The sequence below is a fragment of the Salmo salar genome, chromosome ssa16, assembly GCF_905237065.1.
Source record: "Salmo salar chromosome ssa16, Ssal_v3.1, whole genome shotgun sequence".
Taxonomy (NCBI): Eukaryota; Metazoa; Chordata; class Actinopteri; order Salmoniformes; family Salmonidae; genus Salmo; species Salmo salar.
In genome coordinates, this window is record NC_059457.1 from 24065044 (window position 1) to 24092330 (window position 27287).

The 27287-nt window shown below is 43.1% G+C and overlaps 1 protein-coding gene across 2 annotated transcripts; it reads right to left on the bottom strand.

The window, feature by feature from the left end:
* LOC106573420 (CD9 antigen) lies at positions 1-7788 on the bottom strand. Of its 2 annotated transcripts, none has more exons than XM_014148450.2 (8): positions 7268-7788; positions 4661-4763; positions 4184-4281; positions 3193-3267; positions 2971-3072; positions 2600-2686; positions 1589-1672; positions 1-1441 (listed from the first exon to the last, which is right to left on the bottom strand). In XM_014148450.2, exons 1-8 carry the CDS (start codon positions 7334-7336, stop codon positions 1376-1378), a joined length of 684 nt encoding a protein of 227 aa, XP_014003925.1. In that variant the 5' UTR covers positions 7337-7788; the 3' UTR covers positions 1-1375. The 2 variants fall into 2 exon arrangements, with proteins under 2 accessions (XP_014003925.1, XP_014003926.1); XM_014148451.2 differs by lacking the exon at positions 7268-7788 and adding an exon at positions 5321-5509.
* Between the last annotated feature and the right edge of the window lie 19499 nt (positions 7789-27287).

Sequence of the window (27287 nt, forward strand, 5' to 3'; positions counted from 1 at the left end):
TGAAGATCAAGAGGTTACAGTTTATTTGGCTAATTTGTTTTGTGCAACAACCAACCTGTCCAGTGTAAGATGGCAAGAGTGTTATAAAAATGTCTTATCTGGAAGAGACCGAGATATGCTGTAAAACTGACTACAACTCACCTAGATATTCAGTCACAAATAGAAAACTGCTTTACAAAAACAGAGACTTCAAGGCATTTTCAAATTGGGTAGAGAGAGAGACGGAGAAGATGAGTTGTAGTCAACCAGGAAAGACTGGCATGCATGTTGTTGATGTTATCATCATGATGGTTTAGGAGGGTCAACCTGTGCACTGGGCAGATTCACTGTGTTCGAGAGGATCAGCCTGAGAAAAAGCACTGCGCAGATTAGCTAATCTAGATCACTTCATGATATTAGATATTATTTAGAGTTGATCTGATTGGTCAAAAAACAAATGAGTGATAAAAAGATCAGAATTGGGCTGCCTGAGCAAACGCAGCCAAGGTGATTTGCGCAGCGCTGTGATTACATGCCGACCAAACCGGCACAACATGGATTTTGTCTAGACGCGTTAAAATACCAAAACCAACTGTCGACCAACTATAGTAATTAGGGGACATGTCGAAACACTCATGAAACATTCATAGACATTTAGCTAGTTTGCTGTTTCTAGCTAATTTGTCCTGGGAGATAAACACTGGGTTGTTATTTTACCTGAAATGCATATGGTATTTTTATTAGCTGGATCTTTGTAGAATTTCTACCCATTTTGAATCATACAAAGTCGTGTGTTCTCTACTTCGACAATTAATCCACTCATATAAAGGAAAACCTTGTTCGTTTTTAGTTAGTTTTCTTTGATTAATCTCTCCTCAGTCATAGTTCTTCTACTTCTGTGGATTTTATATGGCGGTTGGAAACTAACTTCAATGTGCATTACTGCCACCAACTGGACTGGAGTGTGGACCTCATCTTTCAATCACCCACGTGGGTTAGTACACTCGTAAAAACTAATGAATAGATGGGAGAGGCGGATCTTGCAGCACGTCAAGCATCTAAAATAGAACCAAGTTCTATTTTAGTGCCTGGCTACGCAGACGCCAGTTGATACGTGCAAGCAGTTTGGATGAAATGACTGAATAACATGCATGTTTATATTTATTTAGCAACGCTTGCGCACTTAATGCCAGGTGAACCAGGTGTAGCAGATCCTTGTTACAGAGGTTAGCGGATCATATAAATGGCAGTTGGTTGGCCAGTGGACCTGAACAGCTGCTAGCGCTCAGGCCGACCGTTCTCAACACACAGCCTCTCTATTGGTTGACAAAATTAATGTGACTAGGAATGACATCATGCAACATTAACGGCCGCCGTCATGGTAACGATGACATCCTCAGACAATCTCCCGTGACTTCCTGATGGCACAGCAGAGCAGCATGCTGAAGATCATCCCAAACATCTGTGGAATAGAATGGGAAATACAGAGTAAATTAAGAGTTCTTTACTGTAGGGAAGTCTCTCTGTCAACCTGTTTGCCTATCTATCTGTAATGGAGCGTAGTGGGATAACATGGTCTTCCATTGCACTGTGTGTGTGTGTGTCTCACCATGATAACTCCAGTAGCGATGCCCACTCCTCCTATGATGTGCAGCTTGGAGTCAAACAATTCGTCTATAGCATCAGGACAGCTCTGCAACACACACACACATATTAAAGAGCGACTGCCCCTAAAAAGCAACTTCTCATTTTGAAAATGTGGCATCGATGTGAGTCAAAAACATTTATTTGAGTGACAAAATGTACTACAAAGTTTAAAAGTAATAATTTAGGTCAGTCTTGTCCAAAACTGAAATGTGAAAGATGATAGGAAAAAAATATCTGTCACAGAATGAAGGGTACTGTAACAGATTTCCTTGGGTTGAGTTTATTTTAATCCTGCCAACAGCTGGCTCAATGCCATGGTCAATTTGATTTGACATTATCCCTATGGGGCTAGTTAGGGACCATCAGTCAAATACACAATGTACATAGGACAATGTCAATAGCTCCAAATGTCTATATTTGAAAAACCTCAAACCAACTATGAATGTAAAACATGCATTTACAAATATTGAAAGCATTTAACGAGACAACTAAAATACTGTCCCATTTGCATTGTGTAATTTATTGACGGTCCCTAACTAGCCTCAGAGATAGGCTACCCAATGTCAAACCAACTTTACCACGGTCGCACACCAACCGGCTGAAGCTAATTGGCGAAAGAACTTGGCTAGCACTAGCTAGCACTAGCTAGCCTAGGCGACTTCAAGATGCAAGAACTGTTTAGACTGCTTCAAGTTATCTAGAAGGGTGAGTGACTGTAACTGTGTACTGTTTTGGCAGAGTGAATATACAAACACTTGCCACATGTGATCACATACACAAGAGATGCCTGCATTAAACCACCCCCTCAAGACAACTCTCGTTTTGCTTCAGTCATAGCCGCTGCATTTATTAATGACCAAGCTCAAAAACGAGGCCAAATCAGGAGGGGCTGTAAAGATACAGAAGGAGGGACTGTAGAGATACAGAAAAAGGAACACCTGAGCACAAACACAATCACAGAGCAGGGGGTTACCTTGGTGATGAGGCTATCCAGCCCGTCTCTTGGGGGACAGGTGTCTTTGGCAGAGTCCACAACGGAACCTGTACCACAGCAGTCCAACTGTAACAAATAAGGTTGAATGGTAATTTAGGTGTCCATCTGTTTTTATGTGGAAATGTGTATTGTAGTGAATTGCATCCTACATTTTACATTTGACATTTTAGTCATTTAGCAGACGCTCTTATCCAGAGCGACTTACAGTAGTGAAAGCATACATTTCATTTCATGCAAAAAATTATTTTTTTTGAACTTTGCATTTGCATCCTTGTACAATCAGAGCCCACCGCATAAGGCGGCTCCCAACCCCCCCAACATGGCTGAACACAAATTAAACACATGATTACCCCAGTCTGTATGAGACGGAGTGTCTCTCTCAGTGTTTCCTGTCGAGTGTTCTGGTAGTTCTGATATGTCTCCATATAGAATTGAGTGATGTCATCAACCACCTGTAGGGAGAGGGTTGCAATGTGACACAAAGCAAGGAAAGATATTTAATGTAACACAGATAATAGCAGGGGAAGGGCTTTAATGTAACACAGAACAGGGGATGTAATATGTTTTGGGACCTTGCTTTGGTTGGAAAAACACCAGATTCCAGCGGCGACCTCAATGGCAAATATGATGAGGAGGAAGAAGAAGAACTGCAAGAGACCAATACGCACATGAACCGCTGTGTATTTAATTTGACAAGTGCCCTTTGACACAAAGCACTCCCTGGTCAGAAGGGACTTAGGACACACACGAGAGAGAGAAATCGAGAGAGAGAGAAACAGAGCGAGACCAACCTGGTCTCAGTGCAGTTCATATTATCCTGTATGTAAATCAGAGACACTCCATTTAGTATGATATGTTGCATTTCGTATGTATTAATTTGTGGATGTCCATCACCCATTTCGTATGATATGTTACGAATTACAATTCGTATTATATGTTACGAAATTGTGAAACATACAATATGTTACGAATTTGCTAAAGTTATGAAATGTTACAAATTCTAGCTAGGTGGCTAAATTTAGCTAGTGGCTATCATTAGCTAGGCTAGGGGTTAGAGGTTAGGGTAAGGGTTAGCTAAAATGATTAAGGGTAGGGTTAGCTAACATGCTAAGTAGTTGCAAAGTATTTAAAAATGTGTAAGTAGTTGAAAAGTTGCTCATTAGCTAAAATGCTAAAGTTGTCCATGAGGAGATTCAAACAGGTTGCTAGACGTTGCTTTATACTGCCACCCATCCACCCCGACCAACAACCCTACTTTCGTTTTTGCCTTAAGTAACCATCTGTCTTATGTAACCATACCAACCGTAACATATCATACTCATTTTAGTGTCCCGTTTTTAAATGTAGTATTTTACATCTAGTCTATGAGACCAGGCTAGACAGACAGACAGAGAGATAGGGAGACAGGGAGACAGATACTGAGTTCTGGCCTTGAATCTGTTCTGTAAACAGTTTTATACTGAAACAAAGAGTTACATAGTATCTGACTACCAGCCCCATAACAGACCAACTGAATACCAAAGGGAAAGAAAAAGAGGAGAGGAGTTATTGATGTTAACTCACCAGCCCCAGCATACAGGGAGACTCCTGAATCGCACCACAGCATCCCAGGAAACCCACCACCATCATCAACAACCCTGCTATTATCAGGATATACACACCTACACACACACACACGCACAACCACCAACATCATCAGAGACCCTGCAGTGATATTTGATTATGTACACTGAAAAAAAATATATAAACACAACATGTAAAGTGTTGTCCCATGTTTCCTGAGCTGAAATAAAACAAATCCCAGACATTTTCCATATGCACAAAAAGCTTATTCTCTCTATGTTTTTGCACAAATTTGTTTACATCCCTGTTAGTGAGCATTTTTCCTTTGCCAAGATAATCCATCCACTTGACAGGTGTGGCATATCAAGAGGAGGAGGATTTATGTCTGTAATAAAGCCCCTTTGTGGGTAAAAACATATATTTGTGTTCAGTATATGTGTGAGTGCACGCGTGCTTGCATGTGAGTGTTTGCATTACCTGTGAAGAAGACATAGGGAGATTCTGTTCCTTCAAACAGTCCTCTGGTCTTTGGGTCGAACCTCAACCACAACCCTATAGCCAGCACTCCTGTACCTGCAAGCTACCACATACAGACACAAAATATTAGATATCATACACACACACCTATCCCAGGGCATGGAAAGCCAGGTGAGAGAGCAGGTAGGGACATGTTGAGAAACAGGGTTATGTCAGGTTATACATGTGTGTGTGACTTGGGGGTAAGCTAACACACAGAGGAAAGAAGAAGAGGAGGTCATCGGCCTGATTCCTTCATACAGTATAAATTCTGCTACAGACTTACCACCAGAGCTGCCACCACAGACACAGACACAGACACACATTCCTCAAACTGCCTCCTCAGTCTAATTAATTATTCACTTTAGCAAAGAACCTTGATGTAGAATGGTGCTCTGCTCCATGGTGTGTGTATGTGTGTGCGTGCGTGTTCTGCAGTGGGGACAACATGTCTGATCAGACCAAACCCAACGAGGCCAGATAAGCTCAGTGAGTCGGGGTAGATTACTCATGCCTTGTTCTCAGTTCGGGAAAAAATGGCCTAGTTAAAGAGGAAGGGAACATTCACCACACACACACACACAAACGCACACGCACACAAGCTAAGTAAAGTAGACCTACCCAGAAGAAGAAGTTGAAGATAAACATGATGTACTTCACACACCTGATCCTTCCAAACACTTCCATAATGCTAACGTGATCTCTGTGTGTAACAGAGCAATAACTAACTCATTAACACTTCTCTCCTATTTCCCTAGACAGTATCGCAGAGCGTGACAGGGATAAAGCAAGAGGAGAGATAAAGAGAGCATAGAGTGATACAAAGAGAAAGGAGTAGGGAGTAACTGAAACATCCTGGAGTCACCTGATCAGAAAGGTAGAGGAGGTGGGCTGGGGGAGGGAGGTGGGCTGGGGGAGGGAGGTGGGCTGGGGGGGAGATGGGCTGGGGGAAGGGAGGTGGGCTGGGGGAGGGAGGTGGGCTGGGGAGGGGAGGGAGGTGGGCTGGGGGAGGGAGGTGGGCTGGGGGAAGGGAGGTGGGCTGGGGGGGAGGGAGGTGGGCTGGGGAGGGAGGTGGGCTGGGGGGGAGGTGGGCTGGGGAGGGAGGTGGGCTGGGGGAGGGAGGTGGGCTGGGGGAGGGAGGTGGGCTGGGGAGGGAGGTGGGCTGGGGGAAGGGAGGTGGGCTGGGGAGGGAGATGGGCTGGGGGAGGGAGGTGGGCTGGGGAGGGAGGGAGGTGGGCTGGGGGAGGGAGGATAGCGCAGACAACCTGAGTTCTACTCTGAATGATTGAATTGGTTTACTCTGTGAATGATTGAGTTGGTCTATTCTGTAATTGATTGAGTTAATTTGTTTAATCTAATCATGCTGCTCGCACTACACAACTACACTACTGCTAATACACCCTCACCAGCTGCAGAATCTAACACACACACACACACCCCATAGATACTGTAGCTACCTACAATCATGGACAAATGTTCTGAATCATGCAACAAGGGGTGCTCTGTTCTTTCATCTGCATTGGGGCAGACGCCGTCGCACACCCCACCAAGACACAACACAAAATACAACACACAAACACACAATATCACACATACAAACGCTGAGTTATTGAAATGCTGTGCACACTGGGTCACTCGGCCACCAGGGATTATTTGGCCAGTGTGTGTTTGTGTGTGAGATTATTTCACCGTTCACCAACAAGAGGCCACTTCTCAGTCCAGTCATGGCCAGCTAAATCACTGTTCCACTTTCCCCAAGCAGATACTGACAACCCCCCTCAGACAGATACACACAAACACACACACTAACTGAAAACAGTAAATTATATGTCAATTTCTGTATTACCAACAGTAAAATACTCTGAAATGGTTTACATAATGTAAATGATGGTGTATTGTTTTTTGTTGGCGGGGAAAGAATTGCTGTATTTCGAATGGTACTGTAATTCCACCCCACATAATACAGTACCATATCATATTTTTTGGACTGCCCAAAAACGTTTTCCCACGAGTAGGAGCATGGTATTGTTGTATCTGGCTTATTAACACTTTTTGTAAACACTTTACCCAGCAGCCAACCTGCTTGCACCAATCCCTTGTAATTACCGGTACAGTAAAATACTGTGAAATACAAACTCCTCCCCTCAATGAATTTCATTAATTCATCCATTCATATATTAATTCATTTCGATTACGGTAGCATTTACTTTTACAGTATAATACTTTCAGTACTTGCTTTGAAACCGTATTTATAATTACAGTAGGTGTACTATAATATGAAATACAGAATTATACTTGCCACGAACTGCCTGTAAACTACTGTCAAATTATCGCTAACCCCTGTACAATGCACATATAACTTTAATTGAAGATGAAAGAAACCTGGAGAGGAACCAGACAGATTCACTGGGGAATCTTCCTCTGGCTCGACACTGCCTCTACCCTACATGTGTGGAATAAACCCTTAAAAAGAGGCTATAATTTATATGAATCAAAACCTGCTGTTGTCTGCCAGCCAAAACAACACACAGACACACAGTCCCTTTGATAGCATAAGTAGTGACTCACCCAGAAGATGAGGTTGAAAGCGAACATCAGGTATTTGACGCACATTTCTCCTCCTGATAGAGCGGCCATAGCGACTACAGTGGCACAGTTCTCCTCTACTCTCCCTATAGTTTAAACTGTTATTAACGACGAACCCACCAAACGACAATTGTAGGAATACTAGCCTACTAATAATAATTATGGAGTACACAAAGAGGAATCCGTTCTCCGCTCACTCTTTCTCTGCCGCTGCTCTGCCGCTTCTCGTGCACGTGTAGCGGTCGACCCCCAGAGCGAGACCAAACGGCTGTCGGTCGGTCTGTCGTGTCCTGTTCTTTCTCTGAATGTCTCTCACTCTATCGTTTCTTCATTTAACGTAACACCACAAACTGTATTTAAAAAGACACATAATATGACAGACGTAAACTATATTATGAACAGATTAGGCTATTAACAGAAGAAGTTAAAAACTCTATGCTTGAATGTATGAACATTCTGTAGCCTATTTAATATCAATCAGTATTGGGATTCCCCAGCCACCGTTGCATTACGTAATGTATAGGCAATGAAATAACGTAATCTCTCTAGACAAGGACAGAGCGCGTGATAGTAATGAAATAGATAACCTAGTTTGATAAATAAATAGGCAGCATAGGCTAAATTAACAAACGGATGAATGGACAGCGAGCACTGATATTGGTGGGCTGGCTGCTTTAACATCGTCCCGAAAGACAATTCTCCATCACACATTATCACAAACAAACAAACATGTATGTGATAGCCTACTTCTTTGGTTGTTGTTAAAGGGCCAGCGTCCCCTTCTGTCGCTGTCTCTTGTAGCCTCAGTCAGAGGAGGAAGGGAAGGACCACCATACTCAGTGAATTTAAGAAATATTACAAATAATGAAACGTCAAAATGTTATTTTTTAGATAAAACCATACTAAATATATTAAAGTCCCCAAATACCTGATTAAAACACACTGTTTTGCAATGAAGATCAACAGTATTCTCTACAGCATCCTCTAGCACCAAGGTGTAGCCAGAAGAGAGCTATTTTCTGTCCTCCTCTGGCTACATTGGCTTCAATACAAAACCCAGGAGATTCATGCTCCTTACCCCCTTCCATAGACCTACATGGTAATTATGACGACTTTCGGAGGACATCCTCCAACCAATCAAAGCTTTTGTATTATGAACTAACATGTTGTCCATCCAATCAAAGGATCAGAGTATGAACCATATAGTACGCATGTGTGATTTAGAAGCTTGGTGAGTTGGTAACATTATTGGATAGATTGAGATTTGGATAGTGAATAGTGATAGTTGGCCATGTTTAGGATATTATTCCATTTAAATTAGTTGCTTCAAACTACAGGTTACAGAACTACATTTTTGTGTAGAGTTAGTGTAATTTATTCAATTTGCCTTGCTAACTTCAGTAGCAAGTAGATCGCTAATTACCAGGGTGCAGCTTTCTCTGCCAGAATGGCTAAAACTAACAACAATGTAGTGGATTATTTGTTGAAGAACCCCTTTCATTGCCCATATCAGAGTCACGCTTCTGGGAAAAAGCTGCATAGATCATGTAATGGACAAAAGTCTGAGTATTCAAACTGCGCAACACAACAAAGAAGTTAATGGAAACGGATGTTCTCAAGCAGCATAACAATACTACCACATTTTTGGGCATGCAAGAGTTGGCTTTTACCTAAGGGCACAATGAGAGGAAAAGTTTGGCTAACAAGGCCAACTAGCTACATAGAGCTTGCAGAGGTAATTGCACATTACGATGCAGTACTTGTTGAGCATATGGATGTTTCTACTGTCTTCTCTGGGATGTCAATTCTCTGGGATGTCAATTCATAATGATTTTATAGCTTCCAGTGCATCATCCATTAAAAGTGATATTGAAGGAGAGGTTGATGCAATGCTTTTTCGCACAGTGCGTGCTCAAGTGCGCTTTCCACTTTACTCCAGTATTTATTTAGGAAAGGTGATGATACTGTAACAAGGGTTGGTAGGTTACTTTCTAAATGTAATCCATTACAGTTACTAGTTACCTGTCCAAAACTGTAATCAGTAACGTATCTTTTGGATTACCCAAACTCAGTAACGTAATCTGATTACATTCAGATTACTTTTCCCTTTAGAGGCATTGGAAGAAGACGACAATTTATGTTGCCAATAGAACGACATCTATTGCAGGATAAATCAATGTTAAGTTTACATAGCTGGCCCTATATGGGTGTTACATTTGACTTTATGGGTTGGTTATGTAGGCTTCTTCTAACCCATCGCTTTCTACTACATATAATAATACGACTAAATTATATCTTTACATTAAAAACCAAAGTCTATCAGAATTCCAGTCATTCCAATAAATGTTATACCCCTTGATCTTCAAGACTTGGAAATATGGAAGTATAGATTAGCCAAATTGTTTTACCTGAGCAGGACCCTAAAACTAAGGACTTATTAGCCAGCCCTAGGCTGCTGTTTATGATTTTGTTGTCATGGAGGACTGATTGGGCTCATTGATTCGAGTTGAAAAATAAATGCTGCGCTCATGGAATGGCATGCTTTGAGCACTACTGAAAAGTACTATTTACATGTAATAAATGAATGCAATATTCTGCATTTGCTATAGGCCTATTGTTTCCCTTTTTGTTGGTGACACTTTGATATCTTGATAATATGCAGCTGTTTAAAGTGCAAATCCAAAGATGAAACAATAACGAAATGGCCGCCCCGCCTCTGTTTTGTTAAAAAGCTGTGGGATGGGCCTGGAGAAATGTAACCACTCTCAGATTAATAGACTGACCATCCATGATATAAAAAGTATTGTTTTAACCATGTTATGAGGCTATACAATGTTTGTTTACATTTACAATGTTTATAAACATGGGAGAAAAACAAGCTTATATTTTGGGTTCTCATGGAGTGCGACAGTTGAGCTAAGCTCATGAGGCATTTATAAGTTAAATTCTTCAAGACTCAATATATATATATATTTTGGACTTATATATATATATAATGTACAAGTTCAAAAATTGATGTAGCAACTACAGATTTACCCTTTAAGTCTATCAAAAGTGGTTTTTGCTGTACAGATATTTTCAGGTCTCTCCAGAGATGTTCAATTGGGTAGAAGTCCGGGATCTTGCTGGGCCACTCAAGGACATTCAGAGCCTTGTCCCGAAGCCACTCCTGCGTAATCTTCGCTGTGTACTTACGTCATTGTACTTTTGGAAGGTGAACCTTCACCCCAGTCTGAGGTCCTGAGCGCCCTGGATCAGGTTTTCATCAAGGATCTCTCTGTGCTTTGCTCCGTTCATCTTTGCCTCAATCCTGACTAGTTTCCCAGTCCCTGTCACTGAAAAACATTGCCACAGCATGACGCTGCCACAATCATGCTTCACCGTAGGGATGGTGCCAGGTTTCCTCAAGACGTGACACTTGGCATTCAGGCCAAAGAGTTCAATCCTGGTTTCATCACACCAGGTGTGCCAAGCTTGTAGCGTCATAGCCAAGAAGACTCCATGCTGTAATCACTGCCAAAAATGCTTCAACAAAGTACTGAGAAAGGGTCTGAATACTGTAAATGTGATATTTATATAAAAACCTGGTTTTGTTTTGTCATTATGTGGTATTGTGTGTAGATTGATGAGGGGAAGTCAAAATATATATATATTTAGAATAAGGTTGCAACGTAACAAAATGTGGAAAAAGTCAAGGGGCCTGGATACTTTCAGAAAGCACAAATAACCTGACAATGATCCACATCATATGGGCAGACAAATAATGTAAGTGTGTTATGCAGCAAAACACAACTATCCTTTTTTTAGGATGCAGACCAGTAATATGAATCACTGTTGATCCATCCTGTTCTGATCTAATAAGATGGATATAGGATTTTCTACGGCCTAGAATCGAGGCCTTTTCCAGTCATGAAGGACATTGCTAAGCCCTTCTTGGTTCTCATTGGCGAAGACTGAACTCAAGTTAGGGGTCACACTCTCCTGACATAACTTATATCATTATTATAAGGCTGTGAAACCCATAGCCGAATGGTGATCAGTTTCACCTGTCTTCACCTGAAACGTGATAACTATTCTCATTATAGGGCTGTGAAACCCCTAACCGAATGGCTTCATACTGAGCATTTCTCACCATTTCCGTTTTATAACAGGTAGAGTCCATTTATTTACAGTAGTGCGTTGATTAATTTTTGCTTTCTTCAGTGGAAATACAGAATATGAATGAAAAAAAAGTGGAGCCTTGCATTACATGCATTATGAAGAAAATTGTGTAATGTAGCTTCCATGAAATATGTTATGAAGAATATTGTGTTGGCCTACTGTTGTCTACTCAAAAAAGGGCCTTTCAGACAAGTGCACCAGTATTCCAAATTATTAAGCATAAACAAGCATAGAAGATATTATTGGAATTAATATATATATATATTTTTAAACCTTAAGGCTATTATTATATTATAATTATTTTGGTTGATGAATAATATTTGGTTGTTAACACGTTTGTTTTTTTAGATAAATAAATGTGGGACACAAAAATAAGGCAGTGTAGAACACCATTGCCCATCATGCATTGCTTTAATAACTTTCAATAGATTGTTTAGAAGTTTGACCCCCAAAAATGTTTTTTCCTTCAAATTAAGTCGCACAAAAATGTGAATCTTTTCACATGAATTGAGCCACACAAAACACACGAAATCTGCTGAAATGCTTTTTGTACATATTTGCACGACTTCAGTGTGATATTGTGTTGCTGATAGACATGAGCTTGCAACTCTCATCTCTCCAGCCTTGCATTTCACAATTGATTTCCTTATAGAATCATAGCCACATGAAGGGTTGATCAATTGAAATACGTTTGCCAAAGTTATAGAATTACTGCTGTCTGTTCAGAAATAAATGAAATAATTCTGAATACTACACCAGGAGTAGGCTTATAATTTAGCCACAGATGATAAAACATTGTCTAGATGTGGATTGTGTGTAGCCCAATCACGAGGTTTCCCTACAGTCAGGAACTCACGACTAAGCTGTCAGCGAACAGCGTTTAGCCAGAACAGGCTTTTGCAAATACAATCGCAGGTAAGTATGCCAGCAGCATACCACCCTGCATCCCACTGCTGGTTTGCTTCTGAAGCTAAGCAGGGTTAGTCCTGGTTGGTTTATGGGGCGGCAGGTAGCCTAGTGGTTAGAGTGTTGGGCCAGAAACTGAGAGGTTACTAGATCGATTCCCTGAGCTGACAAGGTAAAAATCTGTCGTTCTGCCCTGAACAAGGCAGTTAACCCACTGTTCCTAGGCTGTCATTTTAAATACGAATTAACTGACTTGCCTAGTTAAATTGAAAAAATAGTCCCTGTTGGAGGGCCAGTAGGAGGCACCTTTTCCTCAGGTCTAAAAAAATATCCCAATCCCCCAGGGCAGTGATTGGGGACATTGCCCTGTGTAGGGTGCTGTCTTTTGGATGGTATGTTAAACAGGTGTCCTGACTCTCTGTGGTCACTAAAGATCGCATGGCACTTATCATAAAAGCAGGGGTGTTAACCCCGGTGTCCTGGCTAATTTCCCAATCTGGCCTTCATACCATCATGGCCACCTCAAGTGAGCCCAAGGGGGGGGGTGACCCAGGGTGCTCTGAGGTAACAGAATGCATGATAAAAATATCCTTTATAATAAATCATTGCATGTATTATCATTGTTTTTGCTTACTGGTATAGATCAGTAGAGTAGAGGCGATTGCAGAAGTTGCACACATGGGGAATTGTTTTTGTACCCTAGGGTTCGGGGGAAATGTGGCCTTTATAAATGCATTTCATCCAATTCTACATCATTTTAGATGACTTGAGACTTTAGCAGAATATTTTTTAATACTTCTCAAATGATCAAAATGACAGGTTACTTTGACACTGACAAACTGACAATCTGAGATAGATTCTAGACAAGTTTGTTATTATTTATCAATAGCCTAGACCTACAGTAGGTGTGTGGAGACACACATATTGTACAATATGAGAAGGAAATTATAGTCCTAAAAAAAGCTTTCCTGTTTTACTGACTCACCCAATGATGCTCAGCTCAGTCACTGGTGCCCCCTGATGCACTCATGCCAAAAGCTAATCTCTCTCTTGGTAAAACAATGCTGTTCGCTCAATAGGCCCATTTGGAAGTTGATAACTTGATAGTTTACAGATAGAATAGTCTTCTCTTTTCAGCAGGATCCATTTTCTTTCCAACCTGTAGTTTCCCACGATTGTATTTGAAATATTGCAAAAGCCTGTTTTGCCTGCATGATGTTTGTTCACTGACAGACTTTCCGCGCGTTCTCGACTTGTCGGCATGCCTCGTGATTGGGCTACTCACAATCCACAGCTAGGCAATTAAAAAAAATAAACTATTGATAATCTGTGGCTAAATTATAGGCAGACTCCTCGTCAGTGGCAATTTTAGCATGTACATCTTGGTGGGGAAAACTCTTTTACTGCCTTTTCATTTCTTCAGGATCAGTGTCCCTTCCACGGAACGGTTGAGCTAACATAGGCTAATGCGATTAGCATGAGGTTGTAAGTAACAATAACATTTCCCAGGACATAGACATATCTGATATTGGCAGAAAGCTGAAATTCTTGTTAATCTAACTGCACTGTCCAATTTACAGTAGCTATTACAGTGAAAGAATACCATGCTATTATTTGAGGAGAGTTATTAATAAACCAATTAGGCACATTTGGGCAGTCTTATAAAATGTTGATGCAATGGTTCATTGGATCAGTCTAAACCTTTGCACATACACTGCTGCCATCTAGTGGCCAAAATATAAATTGCACCTGGGCTAGAATAATACATTATGGCAGTCCTCATGCATTTCAAAGATGATGGTACAAAAAATACAAAGGAACGGTTGTTTTTTTCTTTGTATTATCTTTTACCAGATCTATTTTGTTATATTCTCCTACATTCCTTTCACATTTCCACAATCTTCAAAGTGTTTCCTTTCAAATGGTAGCAAGAATATGCATATCCTTGCCTCAGCGCCTGAGCTACAGGCAGTTAGATTTGGGTATGTCATTTTAGGCGAAAATTGAAAAAAAAGGGGCGGATAAAGCATAGCTGATATGGCTGACTTGCTTATATAAATGTGGTTTCTACTGACAATTGAGATGTAAAAACAATGGCATATGTGAACGAAGAGCAGATAAGAAGCCATCCATAAGACAATAATGAGCGAGCTAAGACCGACGTAGTCATTATGACTGTTTGTTCAGCACTTTTGAAATGTACAGCAACAGAATTCAGAACATGGACTGTTCTTACAGTATTCTCCATGTACACAAAGTCAGAACCGTAAAAAAGTTGGCCTATTCTATTCTGTGTGAGAAATAAATATTCCAAACATAGTCTGCGACAGTTGTGGGATGCAATAATACAACCACTGGCATCAAAAGATGGCAGTTTTTTAATACAATGAGGATGACGCAACAGATCAGAACATTTTACTTAGAATGCTGATAAACTATTAGGCTATTTTTTCACATTATAGTCGCAGCAATATGCACATTGTAGTAGGGTATAAGCACAAACTTTCCATTAGCAAGAAAACACCATTCTCAAAAGTGGCTACAAATGCGATTATGCATGTAATCCTTTTATTATAAAGGTGGTGATAATTATCTTCCCCGAACTTTAATCTCATGTGCTGCATATGTATGCCAGTTAGGCTCTACACATGTTGTAAAGCGGATGTGCTTAATTTTAAGAAGTTATTTGGCCACTTTAATTGTGATACAAACATTGGGCTATATGTTTTGATTTGTAATACATTCTAAGGCTGCATGATGCGACTCTAATGATGATTTGAAAAAAGTCGCATGAAAGGGATGAGCTCTGCTTTGTTTTTTTGCGCAGGCTGTAGAAACTTCATCAGTCTCTCATTCACAATTTGGCAAGCACTTGATAATGCCTAAATTTCCCTGGTAGCAATTACAGTATATCATTCACAAGTGATAGTCTGATGGGTAACAATATTAGCCTATTCTTGAATTAATCTTGTCTTTACATATACTAAATAATATATGTGTGATGTTTGTTTTGATTTAGAAAGGACCATTATCATGGACCTGTATCAAACAGTGGCAGGGAGAAAAAATATACGTAATCTATGCACTTAAATAGCGAATGGAGGATGCTATTTCCCTGGTTAATTTTCATGCCATCCTGTTGTAAAGAGAAGCAATGTGCTTAATATTAGGAAAGTTGATAAATAAATATAGTAGGCTTAGCCTATAGAAAGCTGATGCGATCCTCCTCTTTTTAATAGAGGCCATCCCTCTGTTTACCATGTAATTGAATAGCCTATAGAAATGTTGCGCAACATGAGCTCATGGGCTCTCATGAAGTGTTTGATTCGATTTTCCATTACATTTGCATTGATGTCAGAGTGATTAGACGGACAATAGAGTGCTGAGTACCAGGCAGTTAGCAAGTTTGGTAGGCTAATAATGACCATTAGCAGCATCAGAACTTGGAGCAGCGTAATTAACACAAACTTCCGGTTTGGAGCGAGCAGTCGCACTACGCTTTGCTCCACAGGTAATGTTACACTTCACTACATTACAACGGTTTGATTTGTTTGATCTGAGCAATTCTTCTTAGCTAGCTACATAGCCGTCTTTGTATCAAAGATAATTGTGTAGTTTAGAGTAATTAGAGTAATTATCGAGGCTAGCTATCTTCGTCCTCCTAACGTAGTCAACACTGCTAGCTAGCTAGTCAACACTGCTAGCTAGCCAACTTCTACCGACTAGCAGCACTGTAGAAACTATTACATTACAACGTAATGACTTGATTAGTGTAGTGTTAGTGAACCAGCTACATAGTTGTCATTGCTGTCTCTGTATCTAAGATAATTGTGTAGTTTTAGAGTAATTATCGAGGTGAGCTAGCCAGCCGCGACGCGACGCCAGACTTAGTCAACACACCTAGTCATCAATAACCCACTGCTAGCTAGCCAACCGTTACCGACTAGCAGCGCTGTAGATACTAATACTTTACAACGGAACAATTTGACTAGTGCAGCGTTAGCTAGCTAGCTACATAGTTGTCTTTGTCATAGCTTGTTAATTGTGTAGTTTAGTAATTATCGAGGTTAGCTAGCCAGCTATTTCCGTCCCCCGCAACGCCATTTTTTCCAAACCCAGCCAACTATTACCGACGAGCAGCATTGTAGAAACTAAATACATTACAAAGGAACGTCTTGATTAGTGTTATGTTAGCTAGCTAGCTACAAAGTTGCTTTGTATCATGATAAGGTGTAGTACTGAAACTATCGAGGTTACCTAGCCAGCTACACGTTCAAAGTCAACAACGCAGCCACTGCTAGCTAGCCTACTCCACCAGCCAGCAGTACTGTATCATTTTCGTCATTTTAGTCAATAAGATTTTTTGCAACGTAAGCTTAACTTTCTGAACATTCGAGACGTGTAGTCCACTTGTCATTCCAATCTCCTTTGCATTAGCGTAGCCTCTTCTGTAGCTTGTCAACTATGTGTCTGTCTATCCCTGTTCTCTCCCCTCTGCACAGGCCATACAAACGCTCCACACCGCGTGGCCGCTGCCACTCTAACCTGGTGGTCCCAGCGCGCACGACCCACATGGAGTTCCAGGTCTCCGGCAGCCTCTGGAACTGCCGGTCTGCGGCAACAAGGCTGAGTTCATCTCAGCCTATGCTACCCTCCAGTCCCTAGAATTCCTGGCGCTGACGGAAACATGGATTACCACAGATAACACTGCTACTCCTACTGCTCTCTCCTCGTCTTCCCACGTGTTCTTGCATACCCCTAGAGCATCGAGCCAGCGGGGTGGTGGCACTGGAATCCTCATCTCTCCCAAGTGGACATTCTCTCTTTCTCCCCTGACCCATCTGTCTATCTCCTCATTTGAATTCCATGCTGTCACAGATACCAGCCCTTTCAAGCTTAACATCCTTATCATTTATCGCCCTCCAGGTTCCCTTGGAGAGTTCATCAATGAGCTTGACGCCTTGATAAGTTCCTTTCCTGAGGATGGCTCACCTCTCACAGTTCTGGGTGACTTTAACCTCCCCACGTCTACCTTTGACTCATTCCTCTCTGCCTCCTTCTTTCCACTCCTCTCCTCTTTTGACCTCACCCTCTCACCTTCCCCCCTACTCACAAGGCAGGCAATACGCTTGACCTCATCTTTACTAGATGCTGTTCTTCCACTAATCTCATTGCAACTCCCCTCCAAGTCTCCGACCACTACCTTGTATCCTTTTCCCTCTCGCTCTCATCCAACACTTCTCACTCTGCCCCTACTCGGATGGTATTGCGCCGTCCCAACCTTCGCTCTCTCTCTCCCGCTACTCTCTCCTCTTCCATCCTATAATCTCTTCCCTCTGCTCAAACCTTCTCCAACCTATCTCCTGATTCTGCCTCCTCAACCCTCCTCTCCTCCCTCTCTGCATCCTTTGATTTCCTCTGTCCCCTATCCTCCAGGCCGGCTCGGTCCTCCCCTCCTGCTCCGTGGCTCGACGACTCACTGCGAGCTCACAGAACAGGGCTCCAGGCAGCCGAGCCGGAATGGAGAAAAACTCGCCTCCCTGCGGACCTGGCATCCTTTCACTCCCTCCTCTCTACATTTTCCTCTTCTGTCTCTGCTGCTAAAGCCACTTTCTACCACTCTAAATTCCAAGCATCTGCCTCTAACCCTAGGAAGCTCTTTGCTACCTTCTCCTCCCTCCTGAATCCTCCTCCCCCTTCCCCCCCCTCCTCCCTCTCTGCGGATGACTTCGTCAACCATTTTGAAAAGAAGGTTGACGACATCCGATCCTCGTTTGCTAAGTCAAACGACACCGCTGGTCCTGCTCACACTGCCCTACCCTGTGCTTTGACCTCTTTCTCCCCTCTCTCTCCAGATGAAATCTCACGTCTTGTGACGGCCGGCCGCCCAACAACCTGCCCACTTGACCCTATCCCCTCCTCTCTTCTCCAGACCATTTCCGGAGACCTTCTCCCCTACCTCACCTCGCTCATCAACTCATCCTTGACCGCTGGCTACGTCCCTTCCGTCTTCAAGAGAGCGAGAGTTGCACCCCCTTCTGAAAAAACCTACACTCGATCCCTCCGATGTCAACAACTACAGACCAGTATCCCTTCTTTCTTTTCTCTCCAAAACTCTTGAACGTGCCGTCCTTGGCCAGCTCTCTTGCTATCTCTCTCAGAATGACCTTCTTGATCCTAATCAGTCAGGTTTAAAGACTGGGCATTCAACTGAGACTGCTCTTCTCTGTGTCACGGAGGCTCTCCGCACTGCTAAAGCTAACTCTCTCTCCTCTGCTCTCATCCTTCTAGACCTATCTGCTGCCTTTGATACTGTGAACCATCAGATCCTCCTCTCCACCCTCTCCGAGCTGGGCATCTCCGGCGCGGCCCACGCTTGGATTGCGTCCTACCTGACAGGTCGCTCCTACCAGGTGGCGTGGCGAGAATCTGTCTCCGCACCACGTGCTCTCACCACTGGTGTCCCCCAGGGCTCTGTTCTAGGCCCTCTCCTATTCTCGCTATACACCAAGTCACTTGGCTCTGTCATATCCTCACATGGTCTCTCATATCATTGCTATGCAGACGACACAGAATTAATCTTCTCCTTTCCCCCTTCTGACAACCAGGTGGCGAATCGCATCTCTGCATGTCTGGCAGACATATCAGTGTGGATGACGGATCACCACCTCAAGCTGAACCTCGGCAAGACGGAGCTGCTCTTCCTCCCGGGGAAGGACTGCCCGTTCCATGATCTCGCCATCACGGTTGACAACTCCCTTGTGTCCTCCTCCCAGAGTGCTAAGAGCCTCGGCGTGACCCTGGACAACACCCTGTCGTTCTCCACTAACATCAAGGCGGTGACCCGATCCTGTAGGTTCATGCTCTACAACATTCGCAGAGTACGACCCTGCCTCACACAGGAAGCGGCGCAGGTCCTAATCCAGGCACTTGTCATCTCTCGTCTGGATTACTGCAACTCGCTGTTGGCTGGGCTCCCTGCCTGTGCCATTAAACCCCTACAACTCATCCAGAACGCCGCAGCCCGTCTGGTGTTCAACCTTCCCAAGTTCTCTCACGTCACCCCGCTCCTCCGCTCTCTCCACTGGCTTCCAGTTGAAGCTCGCATCCGCTACAAGACCATGGTGCTTGCCTACGGAGCTGTGAGGGGAACGGCACCTCCGTACCTTCAGGCTCTGATCAGGCCCTACACCCAAACAAGGGCACTGCGTTCATCCACCTCTGGCCTGCTCGCCTCCCTACCTCTGAGGAAGCACAGTTCCCGCTCAGCCCAGTCAAAACTGTTCGCTGCTCTGGCACCCCAATGGTGGAACAAGCTTCCTCACGACGCCAGGACAGCGGAGTCAATCACCACCTTCCGGAGACACCTGAAACCCCACCTCTTTAAGGAATACCTGGGATAGGATAAAGTAATCCTTCTAACCCCCCCCCCCCCTAAAAGATTTAGATGCACTATTGTAAAGTGGTTGTTCCACTGGATATTATAAGGTGAATGCACCAATCTGTAAGTCGCTCTGGATACGAGCGTCTGCTAAATGACTTAAATGTAAATGTCTTAAATGTAATTACTGTGACTAGAATTTGACTGCCTTCATGACTCTGACCGCTGGTGTTGTGGTAATATGGTCACCGTAACAGCCCTAAGTGAGGCACATGGGCTACTAACAGCTAACTACACAACATACACTTAGTATTACTTTCTTATCTACAGTATACGTATCTCCCTGGCTTATTACATAATTTATGCAGCAGCATACAAGACATTTTGGACTCACCTTGTTGTGCTGTGCTCACTTGAACAGGAAGGTGGTGCGGAGGTCCTTCTTGTGGGAAAATTTTGTCATCAAACTTTGTCATTAAAGTCTGGCATTCTCTGGATTTATGCTGCTTTCAAGACAACGAATAAATAAAGGAAGAAACTTTTTCCTTTATCGAGTCCGACGAGAAGGATATCATGCTTTCACTGGAACAGGCCCAGATCCACGCCTTTTGCGTGAAGAAAAGACGCAGGAAAAGGGGACACAGATGAGGGATCCTCTGAGAATCCGGAGGCGAGCGAGTAAACTCCCAATGCCTTCCATATTTCTTGCTAACGTTAGAAAATAAAATTGATGACCTAATATTAAGATTATCCTACCAACGGGACATTAAAAACTGCAACATCGTATGTTTCACCGCGACGTGGCTGAATGAAGAAACGGACAATATAGAGCTGGCTGGATTTTCCATGCACCGGCAGAACAGAGACGCTACCTCTGGTAAGACGAGGGGTGGGGGGATGTGTCTTTTTGTCAATAACAGCTGGTGTGCGATGTCTAATATTAAAGAAGTCTCGAGGTATTGCTCTCCTGAGGTAGAGTACCTTATGATAAGCTGTTGACCGCACTATCTACCAAGAGAGTTATCTGTATTATTCGTAGCCATCTATTTACCACCACAAAGCGAAGCTGGCACTAAGACCGCTCTCAACCAACTCTATAACGCCATAAGCAAAGAAGAAAATGCTCACCCAGAAGCGGCGCTCCTAGTGGCCGGGGACTTTAATGCAGGCAAAATGAAATCAGTTTTACAACATTTTTACCAGCATGTTACATGTGCAACCAGGGGGAAAAAAATTCTAGACCACCTTTACTCCACACATAGAGATGCATACAAAGCTCTCCCCCGCCCTCCATTTGGCAAATCTGACCATAAAAATATCCTCCTGATTCCTGCTTACAAGCAAAAACTAAAGCAGGAAGTACCAGTGACTCGCTCAATACGGAAGTAGTCAGATGACGCGGATGCTACACTAGAGGACTGTTTTGCTAGCACAGACTGGAATATGTTCCGGGATTCATCCAATGGCATTGAGGAATACACCACCTCAGTCATCGGCTTCATCAATAAGTGCATCGATGACGTCGTCCCCACAGTGACTGTGCGTACATATCCCAACCAGAAGCCATGAATTACAGGCGACATCCGGATCAAGCTAAAGGCTAGTGTTGCCGCTTTCAAGGAGTGGGAGACTAATCTGGACGCTTATAAGAAATCCCGCTATGCCCTCAGACAAACCATCAAACAAGCAAAGCGTCAATACAGGATTAAGATTGAGTCCTACTACACCGGCTCTGATGCTCGTCGGATGTGGCAGGGCTTGAAAACTATTACAGACTACAAAGGGAAACCCAGACGCGAGCTGCCCAGTGACACGACCGTACCAGACAAGCCAAATGCCTTTTATGCTCGTTTTGAGGAAAGCAACACTGAAGCATGTACAAGAACACCAGCTGTTCTGGATGACTGTGTGATAACGCTTTCAGTAGCCAATGTGAACAAAACCTTTAAACAGGTCAACATTCACAAAGCCGCTGGGCCAGATGGATTACCAGGACGGGTATTCAAAGCATGCGCAGAACAACTGGCAAGTGTCTTCACTGACATTTTCAAACTCTCCCTGACCAAGTCTGTAATACCTACATGTTTCAAGCAGACCACCATAGTCCCTGTGCCCAACGAAGTGAAGGTAACCTGCCTAAATGATTACTGCCCTGTGGCACTCACGTCAGTAGCCATGATGTGCCTTGAAAGGCTGGTCATGGCTCACATCAACTGCATCCTCCCGGACACCCTAGACACACTCCAATTCGCATACCGCCCCAACAGATCCACAGATGACACAATCTCAATCGCGCTCCAAACTGCCCTTTCTCACTTGGACAGAAGGAACACCTATGTGAGAATAAATGATGAAGTGCAATGCTGAAGAGATGTCTACCAGAATAAAGAGAGAGTTCTGAGTGCTTCTCTCTTTCATCACAAGAAGGGCCACGCGTTGGTCTACTGTATACAGTGAGGGAAAGAAGTATTTGATCCACTGCTGATTTTGTACGTTTCCCCACTGACAAAGAAATGATCAGTCTATAATTTTAACGGTAGGTTTATTTGAACAGTGAGAGACAGAATAACAACAAAAAAATCCAGAAAAACGCATGTCAAAAATGTTATAAATTGATTTGCATTTTAATGAGGGAAATAAGTAGTTTACCCCTCTGCAAAACATGACTTAGTACTTAGTGGCAAAACCCTTGTTGGCAATCACAGAGGTCAGACATTTCTTGTAGTTGGCCACCAAGTTTGCACACATCTCAGGAGAAATTTTGTCCCACTCCTCTTTGCAGATCTTCTCCAAGTCATTAATGTTTCGAGGCTGATAGTTTGGCAACTTGAACTTTCAGCTCCCTCCACAGATTTTCTATGGGATTAAGGTCTGGAGACTGGCTAGGCCACTCCAGGACCTTAATGTGCTTCTTCTTGAGCCACTCCTTTGTTGCCTTGGCCGTGTGTTTTGGGTCATTGTCATGCTGGAATACCCATCCACCCATCCATTTTCAATGTCCTGGCTGAGGGAAGGAGGTTCTCACCCAAGATTTGACGGTACATGGCCCCGTCCATCGTCCCTTTGATGCAGTGAAATTGTCCTGTCCCCTTAGCAGAAAAACACCCCCAAAGCATAATGTTTCCACCTCCATGTCTGACGGTGGGGATGGTGTTCTTGAGGTCATAGGCAGCATTCCTCCTCCTCCAAACACGGCGAGTTGAGTTGATGCCAAAGAGCTCCATTTTGGTCTCATCTGACCACAACATTTTCACCCAGTTGTCCTCTGAATCATTCAGATGTTCATTGGCAAACTTCAGACGGGCATGTATATGTGCTTTCTTGAGCAGGGAGGCCTTGCGGGCGCTGCAGGATTTCAGTCCTTCACGGCGTAGTGTGTTACCAATTGTTTTCTTGGTGACTATGGTCCCAGCTGCCTTGAGATCATTGACAAGATCCTCCCGTGTAGTTCTGGGCTGATTCCTCACCGTTCTCATGATCATTGCAACTCCACGAGGTGAGATCTTGCATGGAGCCCCAGGCCGAGGGAGATTGACAGTTCTTTTGTGTTTCTTCCATTTGCGAATAATCACACCAACTGTTGTCACCTTCTCACCAAGCTGCTTGGCGATGGTCTTGTAGCCCATTCCAGCCTTGTGTAGGTTTACAAGCTTGTCCCTGACATCCTTGGAGAGTTCTTTGGTCTTGGCCATGGTGGAGAGTTTGGAATCTGATTGATTGATTGCTTCTGTGGAGAGTTGCCTTTTTATACAGGTAACAAACTGAAATTAGGAGCACTCCCTTTAAGAGTGTGCTCCTAATCTCAGCTCGTTACCTGTATAAAAGACACCTGGGAGCCAGAAATCTTTCTGATTAAGAGGGGGTCAAATACTTATTTCCCTCATTAAAATGCAAATCAATTTATAACATTTTTGACATGCGTTTTTCTGGATTTTTTTGTTGTTATTCTGTCTCTCACTGTTCAAATAAACCTACCGTTAAAATTATAGGCTGATCATTTCTTTGTCAGTGGGCAAACGTACAAAATCAGCAGGGGATCAAATACTTTTTTCCCTCACTGTATAGGCTACAATGTTGCGCAAATCATGATCAATTAGGAGAATTACAGAGGAGTCAACTTGAATTAGCCCAATTCTGATAGCTTTTATTTTTATTTTTTCATTGCAAACAGTGAAAATTATTTTTCGTGCCTCAAGATGTACCTGGGAAATGGGTTCCAGAATGAAACAGTCCAAAACTGAGAGGTGCCGGATCCTGTTTTAAGCATTGCTAATTGTTTTAGGAAGTAAAACGAGAGAGATAAGCTTTTGGCACGAGCACATCTGCCATCACCAGTGAGTAAACTGAGCATCATTGGGTGAATCAGTGAAACTGGAAAGCTTTTTTAGGACAATAATTTCCTCCTCATATTGTACAATATGTGTCTCCACACACCTACTGTAGTTCTAGGCTATTGATGAATTGAAGATAATGTTGTTTTTATTGATCTCAGATTCTCAGTTTGTCAGTGTCAAAGTAGCCAGTCATTTCGATCATTTATGAGGCATTTAAAAATATTCTGCTAAAGTCTCCAATCATCTAAAATTATGTAGAATTGCATGAAATGCATTTATAAAGGCCACATTTTTCCAGAACCCTAGGCTAGAAAACATTTTCCCCATGTGTGCAACATCTGCAAGCGCCTCTACTCTACTGATCTATGCCAGTATGCAAAAGCGATGATAATACATGCAATGCTTTATTATGAAGGAGATTTTTTTATCGTGTGTTTTGGTACCTCAGAGCACCCTCTCGGGCTCACTTTTTGTTCCTGCACTCAATGAGAACTCTCTTACACCAATCCAATTTGTTTGAATTTAGTAGTAGATTTAATAAGAATCAAGTACATTTACCTTAATCTGACAGAAAGAGAGAGGAAAAAAACACAAATGAAGTCATGGCAAATTTGAAATGTTTTGTTCATATAATATTAAACATGTATCGCTGACTAACCCCATCAAATATGGTTAACAGCAAAAACATAAGCAATACAACACTTCTTCACAAATCTATCATTTCACTCCAGCCTGTGTGTGGTGTGTGTGTTTCTGTTCAACCAAACAAGATTTTCTGGTTTATCTTGCCAGAACAGAAATTACAGGATTATGTTTTAATGCTGTTATTGCATCAAATGGTTGTTTTATGCAACCGAATAAGGGGTTGTTAGAACACTCATCTGTGTGTGTTGTACTGAGGATGGGCCTCTGGAAGATGTACGATGTCTTTTGGTGATACCGCGTTCCAGAGCATGAGTTAATGTTTCTGTTCTATAAGGTACCAGGGAGAGATGACTCCAGGGACAGACCCTGGTCTCTACACAATGAGATGCTGTCTGCTGTGAATTACAAGTATCTTGCATACTAATCTTAACCTTGTAACCCATTCCATATATCTGATTCAACATGCTGGCATCTTGCTGGGGTCCTCCAGCTCCATGGCTGTACGCTCTTATTTGCTGAAGTATAAAAGACTCTGCTTCCCTCATCAGTGGCTCCATCTCTGTTGAGCGAAGTGCCAGAGACACACTTGGGCCCATCAGGCAAGCTGCTGCAGGGCTTGTATTGAAGTTGCCAGAGGATTCAGTTTGCATGCGAAGCTCTCTCGCATTGAATTCAGGAAGACCTGTGCCAACTGTTTTGCAACAGTAGTTGACTGCAAGTGTGCCTCAAGGTTGAGAAGGCACGACACCACATCAGACAGTAACTTGCTGTCAGTTTTAAGTTGGTCAGTGTGGATTGTGAACGGTTCCAACAACTTCACAAGCTGCTCTAGCTTGGCCATGTTACTGGTCAGTAAGTGGATTGCGAACGGCTCCAGCAACTTCACAAGCTCCTCTAGCTTGGCCCAGTCACGCTCCGTGCTCGGATTTCATCCTTGTTAGCTAGTGATAGCTAGTGATAGTGATGCAACAGCTAGGTCTATTTGAAACATCGGCATCTACTGGCAGCATTTACCCACAAGATTCAGAAGCTTGAAAACCCTATTAGAAAAAAAAGTTTCAAAACCCCATTAGATTTTTGCCCAAAGTTTAGAAGAAAAATGATAAATATACGTTTTATCTCAACCTCTTCATTCAAAGACTCAGTCATGGACACACTTACTGACAGTTGTGGCTGCTTTGCGTGATGTATTGTTGTCTCTGCCTTCTTGCCCTGTGTGCTGTTGTCTGTGCCCAATAATGTCTGTACCCTGTTTGTGCTACTACCATGTTGTGCTGCTGCCATGTTGTGTTGCTCCCATGTTGTTGTCATGTTGTGTTGCTACCATGCTGTGTTGTCATGTGTTGCTGCCATGCTATGTTGTTGTCTTAGATCTCTCTTTATGTAGTGTGGTGTTGTCTCTCTTGTCGTGATGTGTGTTTTGTCCTACATTTTTATTAAATGTATTTTTGTTTTTAATCCCAGCCCCTGTCCCTGCGGTAGGCCTTTTACCTTTTGGTAGGCCGTCATTGTAAATGAGAATTTGTTCTTAACTGACTTGCCTAGTTAAATAAAGGTACAATTTTTTTAAGTATGTTGAAACACCTTTGGCAGTGATTACAGCATTGAGTCTTCTTGGGTATGACGCTACAAGCATGGCACACGGAGTTTCTCCCATTCTTCTCTGCAGATCCCCTTCAGCTCAGTGAGGTTGGATGGGGAGCGTCGCTGCACAGCTATTTTCAAGTCTCTCCAGAGATTGTCAATCAAGTTTAAGTCCGGGCTCTGCCTGGGCCACTCAAGGACATTCAGAGACTTGTCCAGAAGCCACTCATGCATTGTCTTGGCTGTGTGCTTAGGGTCGTTATCCTGTTGGAAGGTGAACCTTCACCCCAGTCTGAGGTCCTGAGCGCTCTGGAGCAGGTTTTCATCAAGAATCACTCCATACTTTGCTCCGTTGATCTTTCCCTCGATCCTGACTAGTCTCCCAGTCCCTGCTGTTGAAAAACATCCCCACAGCATGATGCTGCCACCACTATGCTTCACCGTAGGGATGGTGCCAGGTTTCCTCCAGACGTAACGCTTAGCATTCAGGCCAAAGAGTTCAATCTTGGTTTCATCAGACTAGAGAATCTTTGTCATGGTCTGAGAGTTCTTTAGGTGCCTTTTGGCAAACTCCAAGCGGGCTGCCATGTGCCTTTTACTGAGGAGTGGATTCTGTCTGGCCACTTTAAAGGCCTGATTCATGGAGTGCTGCAGAGATGGTTGTCCTTCTGGAAGGTTCTCCCATCTCCACAGACAGCCTCTGGAGCTCTGTCAGAGTGACCATCAGGTTCTTGGTCAGCTCCCTGACCAAGGCCCTTCTCCCCCAATTGCTCAGTTTGGCCAGGTGGCCAGCTCTAGGAAGAGTCTTGGTGGTTTAAGAATGATGGAGGCCACTGTGTTCTTGGGGACCTTCAATACTGCACTATTTTTTTGGTACCCTTCCCCAAATCTGTGCCTCGACACAATCCTGTCCCGGAGCTCTACGGACAATTCCTTCGACCTCATGGCTTTGTTTTTTCTGACATGCACTGTCAACTGTGGGACCTTATAT